The sequence below is a fragment of the Euprymna scolopes genome, chromosome 3 (genome assembly GCF_053919585.1).
Source record: "Euprymna scolopes isolate OS-2025 chromosome 3, ASM5391958v1, whole genome shotgun sequence".
NCBI classification, from domain to species: Eukaryota; Metazoa; Mollusca; class Cephalopoda; order Sepiida; family Sepiolidae; genus Euprymna; species Euprymna scolopes.
The window spans coordinates 149,714,976-149,729,975 of record NC_136484.1 but is presented as its reverse complement, the minus strand read 5'-3'; the positions used below and the strand labels follow the sequence as shown (position 1 = coordinate 149,729,975).

The 15,000-nt window shown below is 32.8% G+C and overlaps 1 protein-coding gene across 1 annotated transcript in view; it reads right to left on the bottom strand.

Moving 5' to 3' along the window:
* Positions 1 to 15,000, bottom strand: part of LOC145259750 (putative 3',5'-cyclic phosphodiesterase pde-5) — a 166,589-nt gene that overhangs the window by 113,365 nt on the left and 38,224 nt on the right. Inside the window, exons 3-4 of the mRNA XM_080117462.1 lie at positions 9,087 to 9,242; positions 5,959 to 5,999 (exon numbers count right to left, since the gene is read on the bottom strand). Coding sequence (XP_079973588.1) covers positions 5,959 to 5,999; positions 9,087 to 9,242 — 197 coding nt within the window. The remainder of the gene's footprint in view (positions 1 to 5,958; positions 6,000 to 9,086; positions 9,243 to 15,000) is intronic.

Here is a 15,000-nt window from a genome sequence, read left to right as displayed (position 1 = left end):
TAAATGCATCTTCTTCCTAAGGATTTCATAAGCACAAAGTTATATCTTATATACAACATTTATTTCACCTTCCTTGGAGTGCACGCGTTTCTCTAGAGTCTTACATCTTCAAGCGGACTGCCCAACTGTGTTGTCATTATATGATAAATCATTTCTTTGTTCGTTATCTGACGTGACATAACATAACGTAAGTCCTCATTGTTTTGTTTATTTAATAAAAATTCCCAAATCTCTTATTACACACATTTTAAATGGTTTTACTAAATTCCAATCTTTACTACATAAATATTTAACATAAATATTTTATTCTTCACCTATTCCATCTCATTAACATATTTTCTTTATTGAATATTTCCTATCCAAACATTTGAACCCCACCTCTTACCTCCTAGTTACATCAGGGCATCCAGCGCTATCTCGGAAATCCAATATCCAACATTAAGCGCTATATTTTCTCAACGCGTCGGGGCATAGAAATTTTCAGATTGGTATCTAGAGGGCCCGTTTAATCCACTCGAAGAGGTACATCCTTAGTCCTAATTTAGACATACATCTAGAAGAACAAAAACTCTGATGGAAAACTTGAGGTTTACTTTCTGCGCTGTCTGTAGCTATCAATTGAATTGACTGAATTTAGAAGTTGTACCAAAAAGTGTTGATGGTTCTACACAAAGCTTTCATCCTTATAAATAAATCATCTGTATATATATATATATATATATATATATATATATATATATATATATATATATATATATATATATATGTTTCAGACCTCCCGCCGTTGCTCGGTCGAATAAACATTATATTTTACATCATACTGAAACTGAGAGATATGTGCATGCGAGTATTGTTTTTTTCTAAACTGTTCACTTCTTGTAAGAAAAAAAAATACTCGAGCTGAGATCGAAACCAAAACCTAATGAAAGTGAGTCGAGTACGATGACTATTAGACCAGCGTCACACGTTATTTACGAGGTGTTTTCAAACTACTTATTCTTAACATAAGTAATCTGTAATGTGAACTATTCACGAATGCGCATGCGTGAAACAGTTAGCAAACAGATAAAAATTCGATGACTCCCATGTAGCAATTTTTCAATTTTAACCCCTTAAAAAGTTTTCCACGTGAAGATCTTATATGTCAAATTTCATGTGTGTAGATGAAAACCTCGTTGAGTATACAGGTTGAGAAGTGTACTCACACAAATTATCTCACACACACACACACACACACACACACACACACACACACACACACACACACACACACACACACACACACACACACACATATATATACATATACATATACATATATATATACCTATATATATACATATATATGCATATATATATACATATATATACATATATATATATACCTATATATACATATATACATATATATATACCTATATATGCATATATATATACATATACATATATATTTATACATATATATACATACATATATACATATATATATACATATATTTATATACATATATACATATATATATGCATATACATATATACATATATATGCATATACATATATATACATGTATATATATATACATATATATATATTTATATACATATATATATATACATACATATACATACATGTATACATATATATGCCTATATCATATATATACATATATATATGTACATATATGTATACATATACATACACATATATATACATACATATATATATACATATACATATATATACATACATACATATATATATATATATATATATATATATATATATATATATATATATATATATATATATATATAAAGCTGAACGTCTGCGTGTGTATCTGGTCACGAATAGGCTCCTATATGGTTGACTATTTTAAAAAACTGATCACATATAATGATAGAAGATGTATCAAGACACAGGAATAGGTATGTTTGATCTGGCATAATGATGATTCATTAAAAGTGTGAGGTCTCCATACGCACCTGGAGGCCCTGTCGGTGGGGCATTAGAATACGCCGACTGCCCTCCTGCAGAGGGTAAAAGTCCCTCAATGGGGGTCCTGGATATGACCTTAAACTATATCCGATGGTGAGGCCCCAGCTTGCGGGCTCTGGGGAGTGTGGAGCCACCCTTTAATTGCCATTGCTCCTAGGTCCACTCTGACCCGTAGTGGTAGTACCTGTTAGGGTCCCAACTATGGGTTAAATAGAAACTGACTTGCAAAAAACAAATATATTCTATTAAAAAAATTTTCTTCAAAATCATTCGGCATTAAATAACCTGAAAAGGGTTGATATGCCGTAAAACAAAAACAACCAACCAACCAACCATACGCGCCTGGTCCACAAAGTATGGAAATAGAAAATTTAACAAAAAAAAAAACGTTTACAAGTGTTCTTTATATAGATGTACATAATAATACTTTGATAAGTATGTTTTAACTTAAATAGGGATGATATAATAAATTGTGGGGTCTGCGTTCGCGCCTGGCCTCCATAAAATGAAAATAGGCACAAACTTTAATAAAGATTTTCATATCTATCTGCGTAAGTATAATTTGATAATTATGTTTCAGTTTGAAGGAATATGGTATACTAAAATGATGGGGTGTTCCTTCGCGCCTGACCTTCATAGAATGGAAATATGTCACAAAGTTTAACAAGGTTTTTAAATATAGATCGACAGAATATTGTGATAAGTGTTTCAGTGTAAACAGGTATGGTATAATAAATTATGGGGGTTATCTATTTTATTTTTACTTTCATCATATTTTGCTTTGGTTTTGATACCCCCAAATTCGAAGCTATATCTTTACAGCCCTTCCTTTTCATAACGTATCATACTTTCATAAATCAGAGTCCATTTTCTGTAGGATATATTTATATTTATATATATATATATATATATATATATATATATATATATATATATATATATATATATATATATATATATATATTTATATATATACATGCATATAGCCTGACGAATCCTATAGTGGATGAAACGCAGAATATTCAGTGTAGCTTAATCGCCATATATATTTTATAAATTACTACATACATATATATATATATATATATATATATAATTTAAAGGAGATTAGAACAATAGTCTAAAGATCTGAGTGTATTTTAATGTAACAGTGAAATTACTAGTTTTATTAAAATACAGGAAAGAAAAAGTGCTCGTTGTAATTTAGATATATAATAAGCTCGATAGGTAAATATCCTAGAGCTAATTCAATATTAAGTAATGTGATTTATAATTTAAAATTTAAAAATCAAATTATAATTAAATTAAAAATCAGTTTCACACGAAGGAACAACAACAAAATCAATTATCTGTACGATCGTTTCGGAAAACCGTGTTTTTATTGTGGTAGACATCAAGTTACGGACAATAATTATTACATATAGCTTTTTAATAAACAAGGTCTCCTCGTCAGCAAATTTTAAAGGGTTTTTATTAAATCTAAAAGACACCATAAATAAACCTAGCATTAGAAGTAATGCAGATGTATCTGAAAAAAAATTTAAATAAAAGGTCTGGATTTAAAATTGATAAGAAAATTAATATGTCTAAGAGATAGAAAAGAAATAGAGTAAAATATAAATTCGAATTTAAATAATAAATTTGCTTTAAGTACAACATTACAAATATATACATGCATATATATGAAAAAATAGACACATACATACATATACATAGATATACAGGTATATACATAAAAATATAGGTACAAAAATTTACCTTTTAGTTTTTCGCCTTTTGAAATTTTTGTACCTATATTTTTATGTATTTTATATTATATTATACCCAATATATTCAACTGATTTCAAAAGTAAAAAAAAAAGGAAAAATTAATGTGGTGCCATCTACTAGATTCGAAACGAAAACAAACAGCTCTTCAGCCTTATTCGTTACCCTTTAAGTAACGTCCATGTGCATATAAAAGTTTAAAAATAAGGTTGTTTAACCGATAAATGTATATGGCGCAAGAGAAGAACTTTAAGTCGACTTACGCCTGCCAAATTCCATTTATATTAAATTTTTTACCCCTTTGCAGTATATAAAAATAGCTAAAGACCAAATCGAATTTATGCAACAGGTTGAAATCCTCTGTACATCCTGTCTCAAGCCTGCAGACCAAAAATTGACAGAGAAGATTGGTAGATAACGTTACTCACACAAACACAAAGGTCACACACACACACACATACATATATACATATATATATATATATATATTCTATTTTATTATATAAAATAAAGTCGTTTTTCTTCTACGCCTTCAGACAGGAAAATAACTGACCACATCATATGCTAATCTCCTTCTGCGCTCCAATTACCTTAAGCACACATGAGTGTTTCCAGTAATGCTGCGTTCAAGTCATCCTCATTCCATATTTACTATATTTTATCGATCTGCCCAAACTCTCCCAAACAAACTTTTCAAAAGTTTGAATGAGTTGTTTATTAAAGCTTAAAGGGTTTTCTCTAACTTGTGTTATAAAAGTATATATAAATCATTAATAATAAAAAATATATATAATGCAAATTGGCAGATAATATGAATTAATATATAACATAGAATAAGTTGTTTTTAATTTATTTTTTATTGTTATATGTCATACCCACACATAGAGGTACGCACTTATATGACCGTATCCCTATGGATGTGATGGTAGCTAAGTGGTTTACAACACAGACTGAAAACCTAGGAGTGTCAAGTTCGAATCCAGTTTATTCCATAAAAAGCACTTTCATCAAATCCGCACTTAATCTTGTGTCTAACCTCATGAGAATGAGGTAGATAAAAAATATGGCCGTATCACTCATCCATGCTGAAAATACAACTTAAAGAAAACTTAAAAACAAGAAAAATCGAGAATGCTAGTAGATCTTTAAGGTTGACAACGAACCGGTGTTTGTTCGTCATAGGAGATTTACAATTTATGTTCCGGGAAAACGACAGAATTTATAACACATTGGAACTAACATCGGTTTGTTGTTGATTTTAACGATCTAACATATAGCATTCTTGATTGTTCTTGTGAAATTTTATTTTTTATAGTTTTATATATAACTTTTTATTAATTATTTTATTTTGTCACCTGAAGATGATTTGATGAAGAATCGAAAGTACTCGTAATACACGTGAACCATTCATTAATCTTTTCTAATTTTGAAACAAAAAGATTATTAGAAAATGTATATATCTATAAAAGTGAGAATGTGTGTGTGAGGACACTTATCACCCTATATACTCAACGAAGTTTTGATCTACAGACTTGGAATTTGGTATATAGGGTATTCAGACATGTAAAAACGTTTTAATCGATTTTCATCTGAAAAAAGGGGCTGCAAAGGGGTAAAAATCGAAAAATTGGTGCGTGGATCTCATCGGATTTTTATCTTTTTGCTAACTGTTTAACGAATGCGCATGCATGAATCGTTCACATAACAGCTTATCTTTGTTAAAAAATAAGTAGTTTTCAAAACACCTTATAAAGTCGTATCAAGCTGGTCTACTGGTTATCGTACTAAATTCATTGTTTTTAGGTTTTGGTTTCGATCTCAACTCGCGTATTTTTCTTTTTTACTTACAAGAAGTGAACTGGTTAGAAAAAAGGCATAGTTCTCGCATGCACATGTCTTAGTGTCTTTCCGTTTTTTTTTTTTACTTCATTTTTTTTTAAATGAATTTAACGATACGTTTAATACGTACGGGTATTTCTGTTTATGATAAGTGATAATTCTGAATTAATTAAAATATAATATTTATGCATATTTTACGACCGTCAACGCAGGGCGCTATGCTAGTATTTAAAAAAAAAGGAGCCTTTAATTAAACGGAAAAATTCTGTTGTGTTTTACAAAGTGTGCATGAATGTCGGTATTTGAAGATGTGATATCGCGATTAACCAACCGATGTCAAATAGAAATACACGTACCTTCCACTTCATGATATTCTTTTCCCTGTTATTACTTTCATCTGAAATGAAAAAAATATATAAGTTCAACCTTAAGCAGTTTATATTTAAAGCAAATATAATACCCCGTTGCCTGCTTTCTTTATCAATATTTGCCATAACCGTTTGTCAGAAACATCAGTCATTGAACGAGAGAACTAAAATACCCCCGACCCACTCTACTAGCAGCAAAATCCAACCCCTTCACTGTAGAAGGCTCTAGATACCATACGATTTTCTACTTTAATATCTTCTTTACTCGAACCACCTGCCTTTGGAATACTATCTGTACTATCTATTTCCCTGACTATACCAACTTGTAGAAATTTAAGTGTAATGTGAACAAACATCTGTTCACCCAGATTGTTTATTATAAAGCTAACCCCTATCACTATAAGCTTTTACACTTCAGTGGTAATGTGCTGTTTGGATTGATCAAAAGAGATAGATAGATAGATAGAGAGAGTGAGAGAGAGAGAGAGAGAGAGAGAGAGAGAGAGAGATCAATAGCAACGACTCCTCCATTTTGCCCTTTCGTTCTCACATGGGCGATGTTTTTGACAAAGGATGAAGAATTGCTGTTTTGTGAGTCAACTGTTGTTTTGAGTAGATAATATAGGGAGATCCTGTCATAATATTCATCATAATTTAACTGTCAATCTGTTCATCTCATTAACCTTATAGTCGACTGTTTTTTTTTTATTTATTTTTTATTTATACTCTTTTAAGAAAATCCCTCCCGACAAAGCATGACGCCACTTGATGTAAGGCGCTAGCAAGAACGAAAGATGTTTCTCGCAAATGACATTAAATGCATATTTATATTTGTCTTGAAAATATCAAGGTTATAGTTAGGATGAAAGCAGCTAATACGAAAAGAATTCCACCATTCTGCAGTTCTCGGAAAGAAACTACTGGTACAGAAAGCTGTATTACAATGAATTATCAATACAGCGAATCGATGAAGACCAATGAACCAACAAACCGAACGAGCTGGAACAAAAGGAAGCAGAGGATAATACAATTCTGAAGAACACATGCTATATAATAGCATTTATAGAAAAGATTGAAACTGGCAATACCACGTATCCGAAAGAAAAAATGCAGAGAAAAAAAAAATGGCGTTAATCAAATTGTAATTCTCAGCATTCCGGGGATACCAGGCATTTTACTATCAATGGAACGATTACGTATATATAAGAAATTATTACATTGTAAATTACAGAATATTTAATTTATTAGAAACTGTCTAAAATGTATATGCAAATTAGAAATATCTAAAACTGAGTGTTGACAGATTACTATATATATATATATATATATATATACACACACACACACACACACACACACACACACACACACACACACACACAGAGGGTGGAACGATAAATTTGTCGCCCTAAAGAAAACAACACTACAGCTTTATTTTAAAACTTTGATTGAAAAAATCAATTCATGTAATTTAATTATGTAGTAGAACTGAAATCTATTCAATGTAGCTGCGTTCAGCCTCAATTAGCGCCTCGATACGAGTCCAGAACTGGGAGCATGCATTTCTACAAGTGACGGCGGAAACTCGGCGGATGGCGACGATCAGGCTAGCTTTGGTGTTGTGGAAGGTCATGTTCTCGACGTATGATCAAACCAAGTAGTCCAGTGGGTTCAGATGAGCGGAAGAGGGGCACCAGTAAGAGAAGGGTACAAAGTCGTAGCACTCCTTCTGAGCCTGCGTTTCTTTGGACTTGTGGGCCGGCGCCGTGTCCTGCTGCTACACCCAGGGTCTGCCAGCGGTCACCTGATTTTATCAGAGGATCACCACACTCTTGAGCACATTCAGATACATTTTGATGTTGATTTTCAAGCCGACTTCAAGAATGTGAGGTGGCATGATGTGGCCCTCACTTAAAACCGCACAAAAAACAAACAAACAAACATAATCGTGGCCGGAAATTTTGTTGGGCTGTGCCCTTAAGCGTTGAACCGTCCGGATTTGTATTTTGAGAGTACTGGCAGTGGTTCTGCTGTCATAACTCGGATCGGTAGAGAGCATGAGTTGTACAGCAGTGCATCTCCGATCTCGCTCGTTGAACATTGTGTCACTTTCAGACATGATAGAAGGCTCCTATCAGTCTTGGGATTTGTAAACAACGGGCCGATTAGTAGATGATCTGCAACAAAAAATGAAAACCAATTTTCATCAAACGGAAATGGAATCATACCGTCTTCTCTAAGGCGACAATCTCATCGTTACAGTCTCTCTCTCTCTATATATATATATAGTGTTTCAAAATCGTATGTTATATCACAGAATTAAATAAGCATAACTGATTTTAATGTTAATATAGTTATGATATGTGGAAAAAACACTTGCATTTTCAGAGTATTTAAAAGGATGTTATTTTAGAGGCATGGTGTGAACACTACTTCTCATTAATGAAATGTGAAATATTTCAGATTTGCATTGAATTTGATCCATAGTCATAACACGCACATTAAACAAGATTTCTACAATTGCAATTTTTTTCACACGCCATAAATTTTAAACATTTTCTAGAAAAAAATCATGTAATGATTTAAGAATCCTAGACATATCATTTAGCATCATTATATCGTTATTCTAATGTTCGTGAAGATACATACGCTGAATGATCATGATTTCAAATATGCCTAAATGGCAAGTGTTAGAGTAGTCGCTGTATTTAGCTGTTTATTATAAATTGCTGGTTCGAGTCCACTTAGACCTAATTAATTCTTTTCTATTGTTTACCCTTTTCAGGTCAAACCGATTACTAATATATATATATATATATATATATATATATATATATATATATATATATATATATATATAGCATTTCAAACACTATGTCGTATCTCAAAATTAAATAGGCATAATCTGTTTTGATGCTAATATAGTAAAGATAGGTAAAAAACAAAAACAAAAAAAAAACTTTCGCAATTTTTTAGTATTTAAAATGATTGTATTCTATGGTCATAATATGGACGCTGCTTCTTCTTTGAAATTGGAAATATTTCAGATTTGCATTGAATTTGATCGGTAGATATATGCCTAGATATTTCTAAATATTGATATAACATCAACTTACCATCTAAACAATCATGTTTGCTCCGGTCACGCCGGCCGTTTATTTTGGCAAGGCACCATTTTCTTATTTGTCTTGAACTCACTTTTTCCATAACGTATTTTTCTAGAATGGCTGGGTTCTCTTCCAAGTGCAGAAAAATCGCTTCTTCCCGCCATTCTATAAATTAAAAATAGAATCAACTCAATTTTGAAAACAACATTCATTAGCAAGATGACCTTTTTCTTTAGCCGACTAAAGTTGAACCTGTCATGTTCATGATATCACTAATAACGCAATAATAAATGAGCAGTTTAACAAATAGAAATCAGATAAAAACAAATAAAAAAAACGAAATATATCACGCACCGTCATTACTAAATACCTGACTTTTCTTCTTTGATCTGAAATATTTACTCTATAATGATCGCTCTGTGGGATTCGCAGAGAAACAAACATTGTTCGGATTCTTTATTGCTACCGTTGTTACGATTGCTGTTGCTAAGCATCATCAAATGAATCAGCTGATTATTGTTGACATTTGTTTCCTCTATATCTTTCTTGTTAGAATTCTTTCTAGAAAGACATCGGGTACTTACAGGAGAAACGATACGAGGGTTTCCAACATCTTTAAATAAAAAAGTTTTTCCGTGGAATGAACTAGATTCGAACTTAAGACATCCAGGTTTTCAGTCCGTGTGTAACGTTGCCGTTACATTCGAACCGTGTTCGTTACAGCTCAAACTTCTCTCGGACTCCCACGCCGTCTGGCACTGTCGAAAAGGATGAAACAAACAAAAGGAAATAAATTCGGGTCGGCATCTTTTCCTTTTTAACAAAAAACATTTATTACCGTTACTCTCCCGCCTCGACACCACATAAAAAGTTCATCGCCACCATCTAGCCTGGATTGTTTCTCCTTCTCCCGACCGCATGCCAGCCACAGTCGGCCCATTCTCGTCCTCGACTTTACGCGTTCATTTTCTTCAATGCACACTTTTCTTTTGTGTAGTGCAGTTTGTCTCCTTTTTTTCCTTTTCTTCTCGCACACACTTCCTAATTTGCATATGCGCTTTTTTTCGGCTACTGCTGCTGCTAATCTATTCGCAAGCCAGCCATTCTTCGTTGCTGCTATTTTCCCACGCGTTTACATGCCCTATGTTACACGTGTCGTTAATCAATTAGCCACCGTCCTCTCGATGATGATGATAATGATGATGATGATGATGACGACGACGACGATATGTAAATATGCGCATACAGTTTCATTATCATCATCATAATAATGATGATTTTAGTTTCATTATCATGATGATGATGATGATGACTGCAGCTTGTATATAAAAACGGTCTACAAAACTGCAATAATTTGATCCGCCTCGTGACGCTCTGCGACCTTGTGTCTCGGAGGAGGTGCACTTAAAAAAAATGGAGATACGCACACACAGACATAGCGAGATTTATATTAGATGTAAATTTGTATCAGATATTTTGTTGTATATAATATATAGTATATACTTTTATAACACCATTTAAACTTTAATAAACAACTAATTCACATATTTGAAAGGTTCGTTTGAGAGGGTCTGAGAGGACAGATAAAGTATAATAAATATGGGATGAGGATGAATTGAATGCAAAATTTCTGGAAACACTAATGATTGCTTGCGATAATTGGAGTGCGGAACATAATAGTTATTGATTATTTTTCTATAATCTATGAAGGTGCAGAGAAAAACGACTTTTATCTCTTGAAAGGTTCGAATACTTCGACCAGCACTTTTTGCACTGATGCTTGTGAAAACATGAAACACTACTGTCTGTAGGTATAAATATAATATCCTGTATAATATTTTGACTGGAGAAATTCCCCTCCAGACCAAAGTATCGTAGGTTTGAAATAGCAGATGCCACATACTAATTCATTACGTCTAGGCTATTAGCCACTATCTTATGTAATTTTCGAACACAATTTTAGACACATTAAGTCGTTATAATAAATTGCTACATTGCATCCTCGGATCACCATCATCACAATCGCAACATCTATAGAGGAAGGAGTCCCCATTTTTCTCTAAAAATATTTAGTCCTCCCACTGCTACCAGTTGATATCGGAACCAATTCTACATTTTCCTACGATACTATCATTGCACCTGTCATAACTAGTTAATAGCTACATACGCGTAACATATTCTTTCAATTTCCTGATTAAAAAATAATTCGCCCATTCTGACTGACTGAGACCTGACAATTCTATTATTCTGGAATCCACTTCATACATAAACGAACCTTTCAGAAATTTTTCAATATGGTGTCGTTCTCTACATGAGGCAATCGTGCTAAAAAGCAAATACAAACATAATAACCACTCATAAACAGAAAATTAAATACTGGTAACCTTACACTTATCTATGCCCAAGGTACCTACACGCCATTATCCCCCCCAATAAGCCCTGAAAAAAACATTTACGGGTATCATTACTTATTTTCCGGTTTTGGAGCGGCTTTTCAACCCTTACACGATTCTATTTTTTGTTTTGTTTCAGTGTTTTTCTTTTTTTTTGGGGGGGGGTATTATATTTTTCTTATTTTTTTTTTACATTTGCTATTACATCTATTTTCCAACGTTTACCTAAGCTTCAATCACGTTACTTATCGTGTCAACGGCTTACAAATAAGTTAACGCCCCAATATTTTATGCAGATAGGTTTTAAACTAAATTACATTGCCTGCGGAAACACTTAGTTGTTATATATTTGTTTTCTTACCAATTAAACTTTCTTTGTAGTATTTTGTTTAATTATCTTTTCCGTACTCATTATCGACACTGCATAGAAATTAACAAACATGTGTTATTATCAAAGCTACGACGAATCAAGAGACAGAATGATCGCTCTATGGGATTCGCAGAGTAGAATACACTGGCTGGGTGCTTTGTTGCTGATGTTGTTGGTCTTCATAATGATTATTATTATTATTATTATTATTATTATTATGATGATGATGATGATGATGATGATGATAATATGGGCGGGAAAAAATAATACTATTAGCAGTATTTCAGTTATTTACAAAATCACAGAGTTGTCCAAATTAAATAGAATTTTTATAAATCATACATTAACATAAAAAATAACGCCTATATTTGAATAAATATCCATGTTCTTATGAAATAACATATGGATTGGTGAAGATAAAAACAGAAAGAAGAAAAAAATCTTTCAAACTCGAAAGTTTTTTTTTAAGAAAACGTATAGGTCGGTATAGAAAACAGTGCGAATATGTGAGAACTTGTGTGAGTTAAGTAATATTTTGCCTACCTTGACCTCGAAAGTCAGGATGGTGAGCGTGCCCACTAGGTGTCTCGTCTCTAGATAAATGTTGAACTCTATTTCTTATTTTTTCTAAGATGTTGGTTACCAGTTGCTGTTTTACTGGAAATTGATATTTCACATTGGCTCTTTTTTATTAATTCGAAGACAGCGGACATACCATAAAGCTATTGATTTGACTGTTCTCCATTTTTACTTGATACATAAAGGAAAACATGAAAAAGACAGAATAATTTAAACGAACAGAGAAAGGAAAAGAGTACTTTACATCAGCTAATAATTTTTTATGTTCGCTCATGTCGCCGCTCAGGCTTCCCACAATGCTAAATTTAATACAGACACTCAGAATGATATGTAACAATTTTTGATACGACCTTCTACCGAACTCCAGAGACAGTGTTACCTACTCATGGAACTGATGGACGGATTCTTGAGCTTACATAGTTTTATATTTTCTATCTTTACTTAATTTTTTCTTCTTTAAAATTAATACAGAGTCGATTTTAACAGTAAAACATAACAAACATAAACAAAAACGCCATTACACATAGGTTACATACAGGTATATATTTGTTCGATACGCTTCTGTTTTCTTTTCGACTGTATTCTTAATTACACCAACTCGTGTCCGAAATATTGCTGTGTTTATCAAACAAATGACAAATTTTCGTGGCTATCAAAACAATCGCACTTTATTGACAAACAGACATGTGGCATGGAACGGAGAGAAATGGGAGGCAGACAAAATGCTGTCGATTGTCTGGCTCTGGTGTTGTCTCTCTGTTTTCTCGTTTAACTCTGTTTATATTTATCTGCATTCTTTATGATTATGCTTTCCATTATTTATTGCTATTGACGTTTGATTTTCGTTATCGTATTTTGTTATTCATTCACTCTCTCGCGTAGTCTAGTGTTGTTCGGGAGTTTTGTTACTTGAATATTCATTTTTGCTTGTTTCGGCGTTGTCCGACATTATTATTCCACGCATGTATGTTAATCTAGCTTATAATGTAACTTCCGTCAAGCGTCTATGTTTTTAAGAATTACTACAATGTTTAATTTAAAAACTTGTATAATGGGATTGGTTGTTTTCCATTGTGGTTAAATATAAAGATATTCTGTAATAGAAAGTTCATCTGACTCCAAAAATGAATTAACAGACGACATCGAGGTATTTAATAAAAATACACTTTATTCAGCTGCATTGAAAAAAAAAAAAAAGACTAAAAACATCTCACAGTTAATTTATATAAAGTACGACATACGATCCGCGTTGATTGGTGTCCAAGCTCCAACTGCCGCGAGCGGGAAACGAAATCTCGTCTCTGCTACAATTTTTATTCCTATTCCAGTGCTTCTGATTGACGAGGAAATCACTCTAACTGTATATCTACTCATTTACATAGAAGGAAAGCTGTATATAATGCAATTATAATTGTAGTAGTCACATATTCTATTTTTTTTATCAAACATAAATTATTGAATAAATGATAAAAATTTCATTAAATTCAAATAATTCTTTTTTGCTGATGAAAATACAATGTATACACAAAAACATATGAAACATATGAAAATACAATGTATACATTGATACGAAGAGTAGCCTGTCTTCTTTTTCTTCTATGCGTGTTTTTGAATCGTCGTCCTCATTTTTTTTCGTAGTTCTTCGCATTATTGTTGTATTTTGCAAGATCTTTCAAGCTGCACCGGTTTTGGGAAATAGAAGGCAGACAAGACAGTGTTGTATCGTATGGTCTTCCTTTCCAAATCCGCAAATGACTGAGTCAGTTTTGTAGTCCCATCTAGTCATAGCAGCTTCTGATCATCCCATTCCTGTTCCGATGATTTTTTTTCCTTGGCACTAAAGCCAACAAAGTCTAGACCATTTTTGAAATTGCATTTTCCTTATTGAATACGATATATTGCTGATCTATATAGTTCTAGTATATCTACACTTACAAACTTTGGATTCTTCATATGAGAAAAATTAATTTATTCAGAATTGTTTAAGGAATGTCACTGAGGCTACCCAGGCATTTTTTTTTCAGTCCAAAATGTCCTTCTTCTATAGCACTGGCTTTTTAATCTCGTGGTCCGACCCTTGTGTTACATTTTCCCGTAGTGGGATGAAGATAAATAACCTTCTGGGCTGTTGACTGCTTTCCAGTGGCGTCGAGGTGCTTCTGAACCGGGAGAGAGCGTCCCAGAAAGTGTGATAAAGGTAGTAAAGTTCACGTTACGACCACTGTCAAGTAACACCAACTATTACCTGCGAATTCTATCGAATACTTAGAAGCAAGCCAAAACAAACGAATGATGTCCACAACAAATGCCAGTAGATTATCAGTCCAAAGTGGCCTAACGTGGGAAGTGGCATGAACCTCTAGATAATGCTTAGCCCAATACACCAATGCGCGGTATACGCTATCAAATGTGACGCATAAAAAGATTATATGCATCTTGTACAAAATCTAATATATAAAGTACAGTTTAGAATAAAAATATAGGTCAGTCTATCAAAGCGTTGTTTTGTTGATGTCAATGCAATTGATGAGGATCCTTTTGACTGCATCCATCGCTGTTATCCATTTGTTGCTAAGGCATC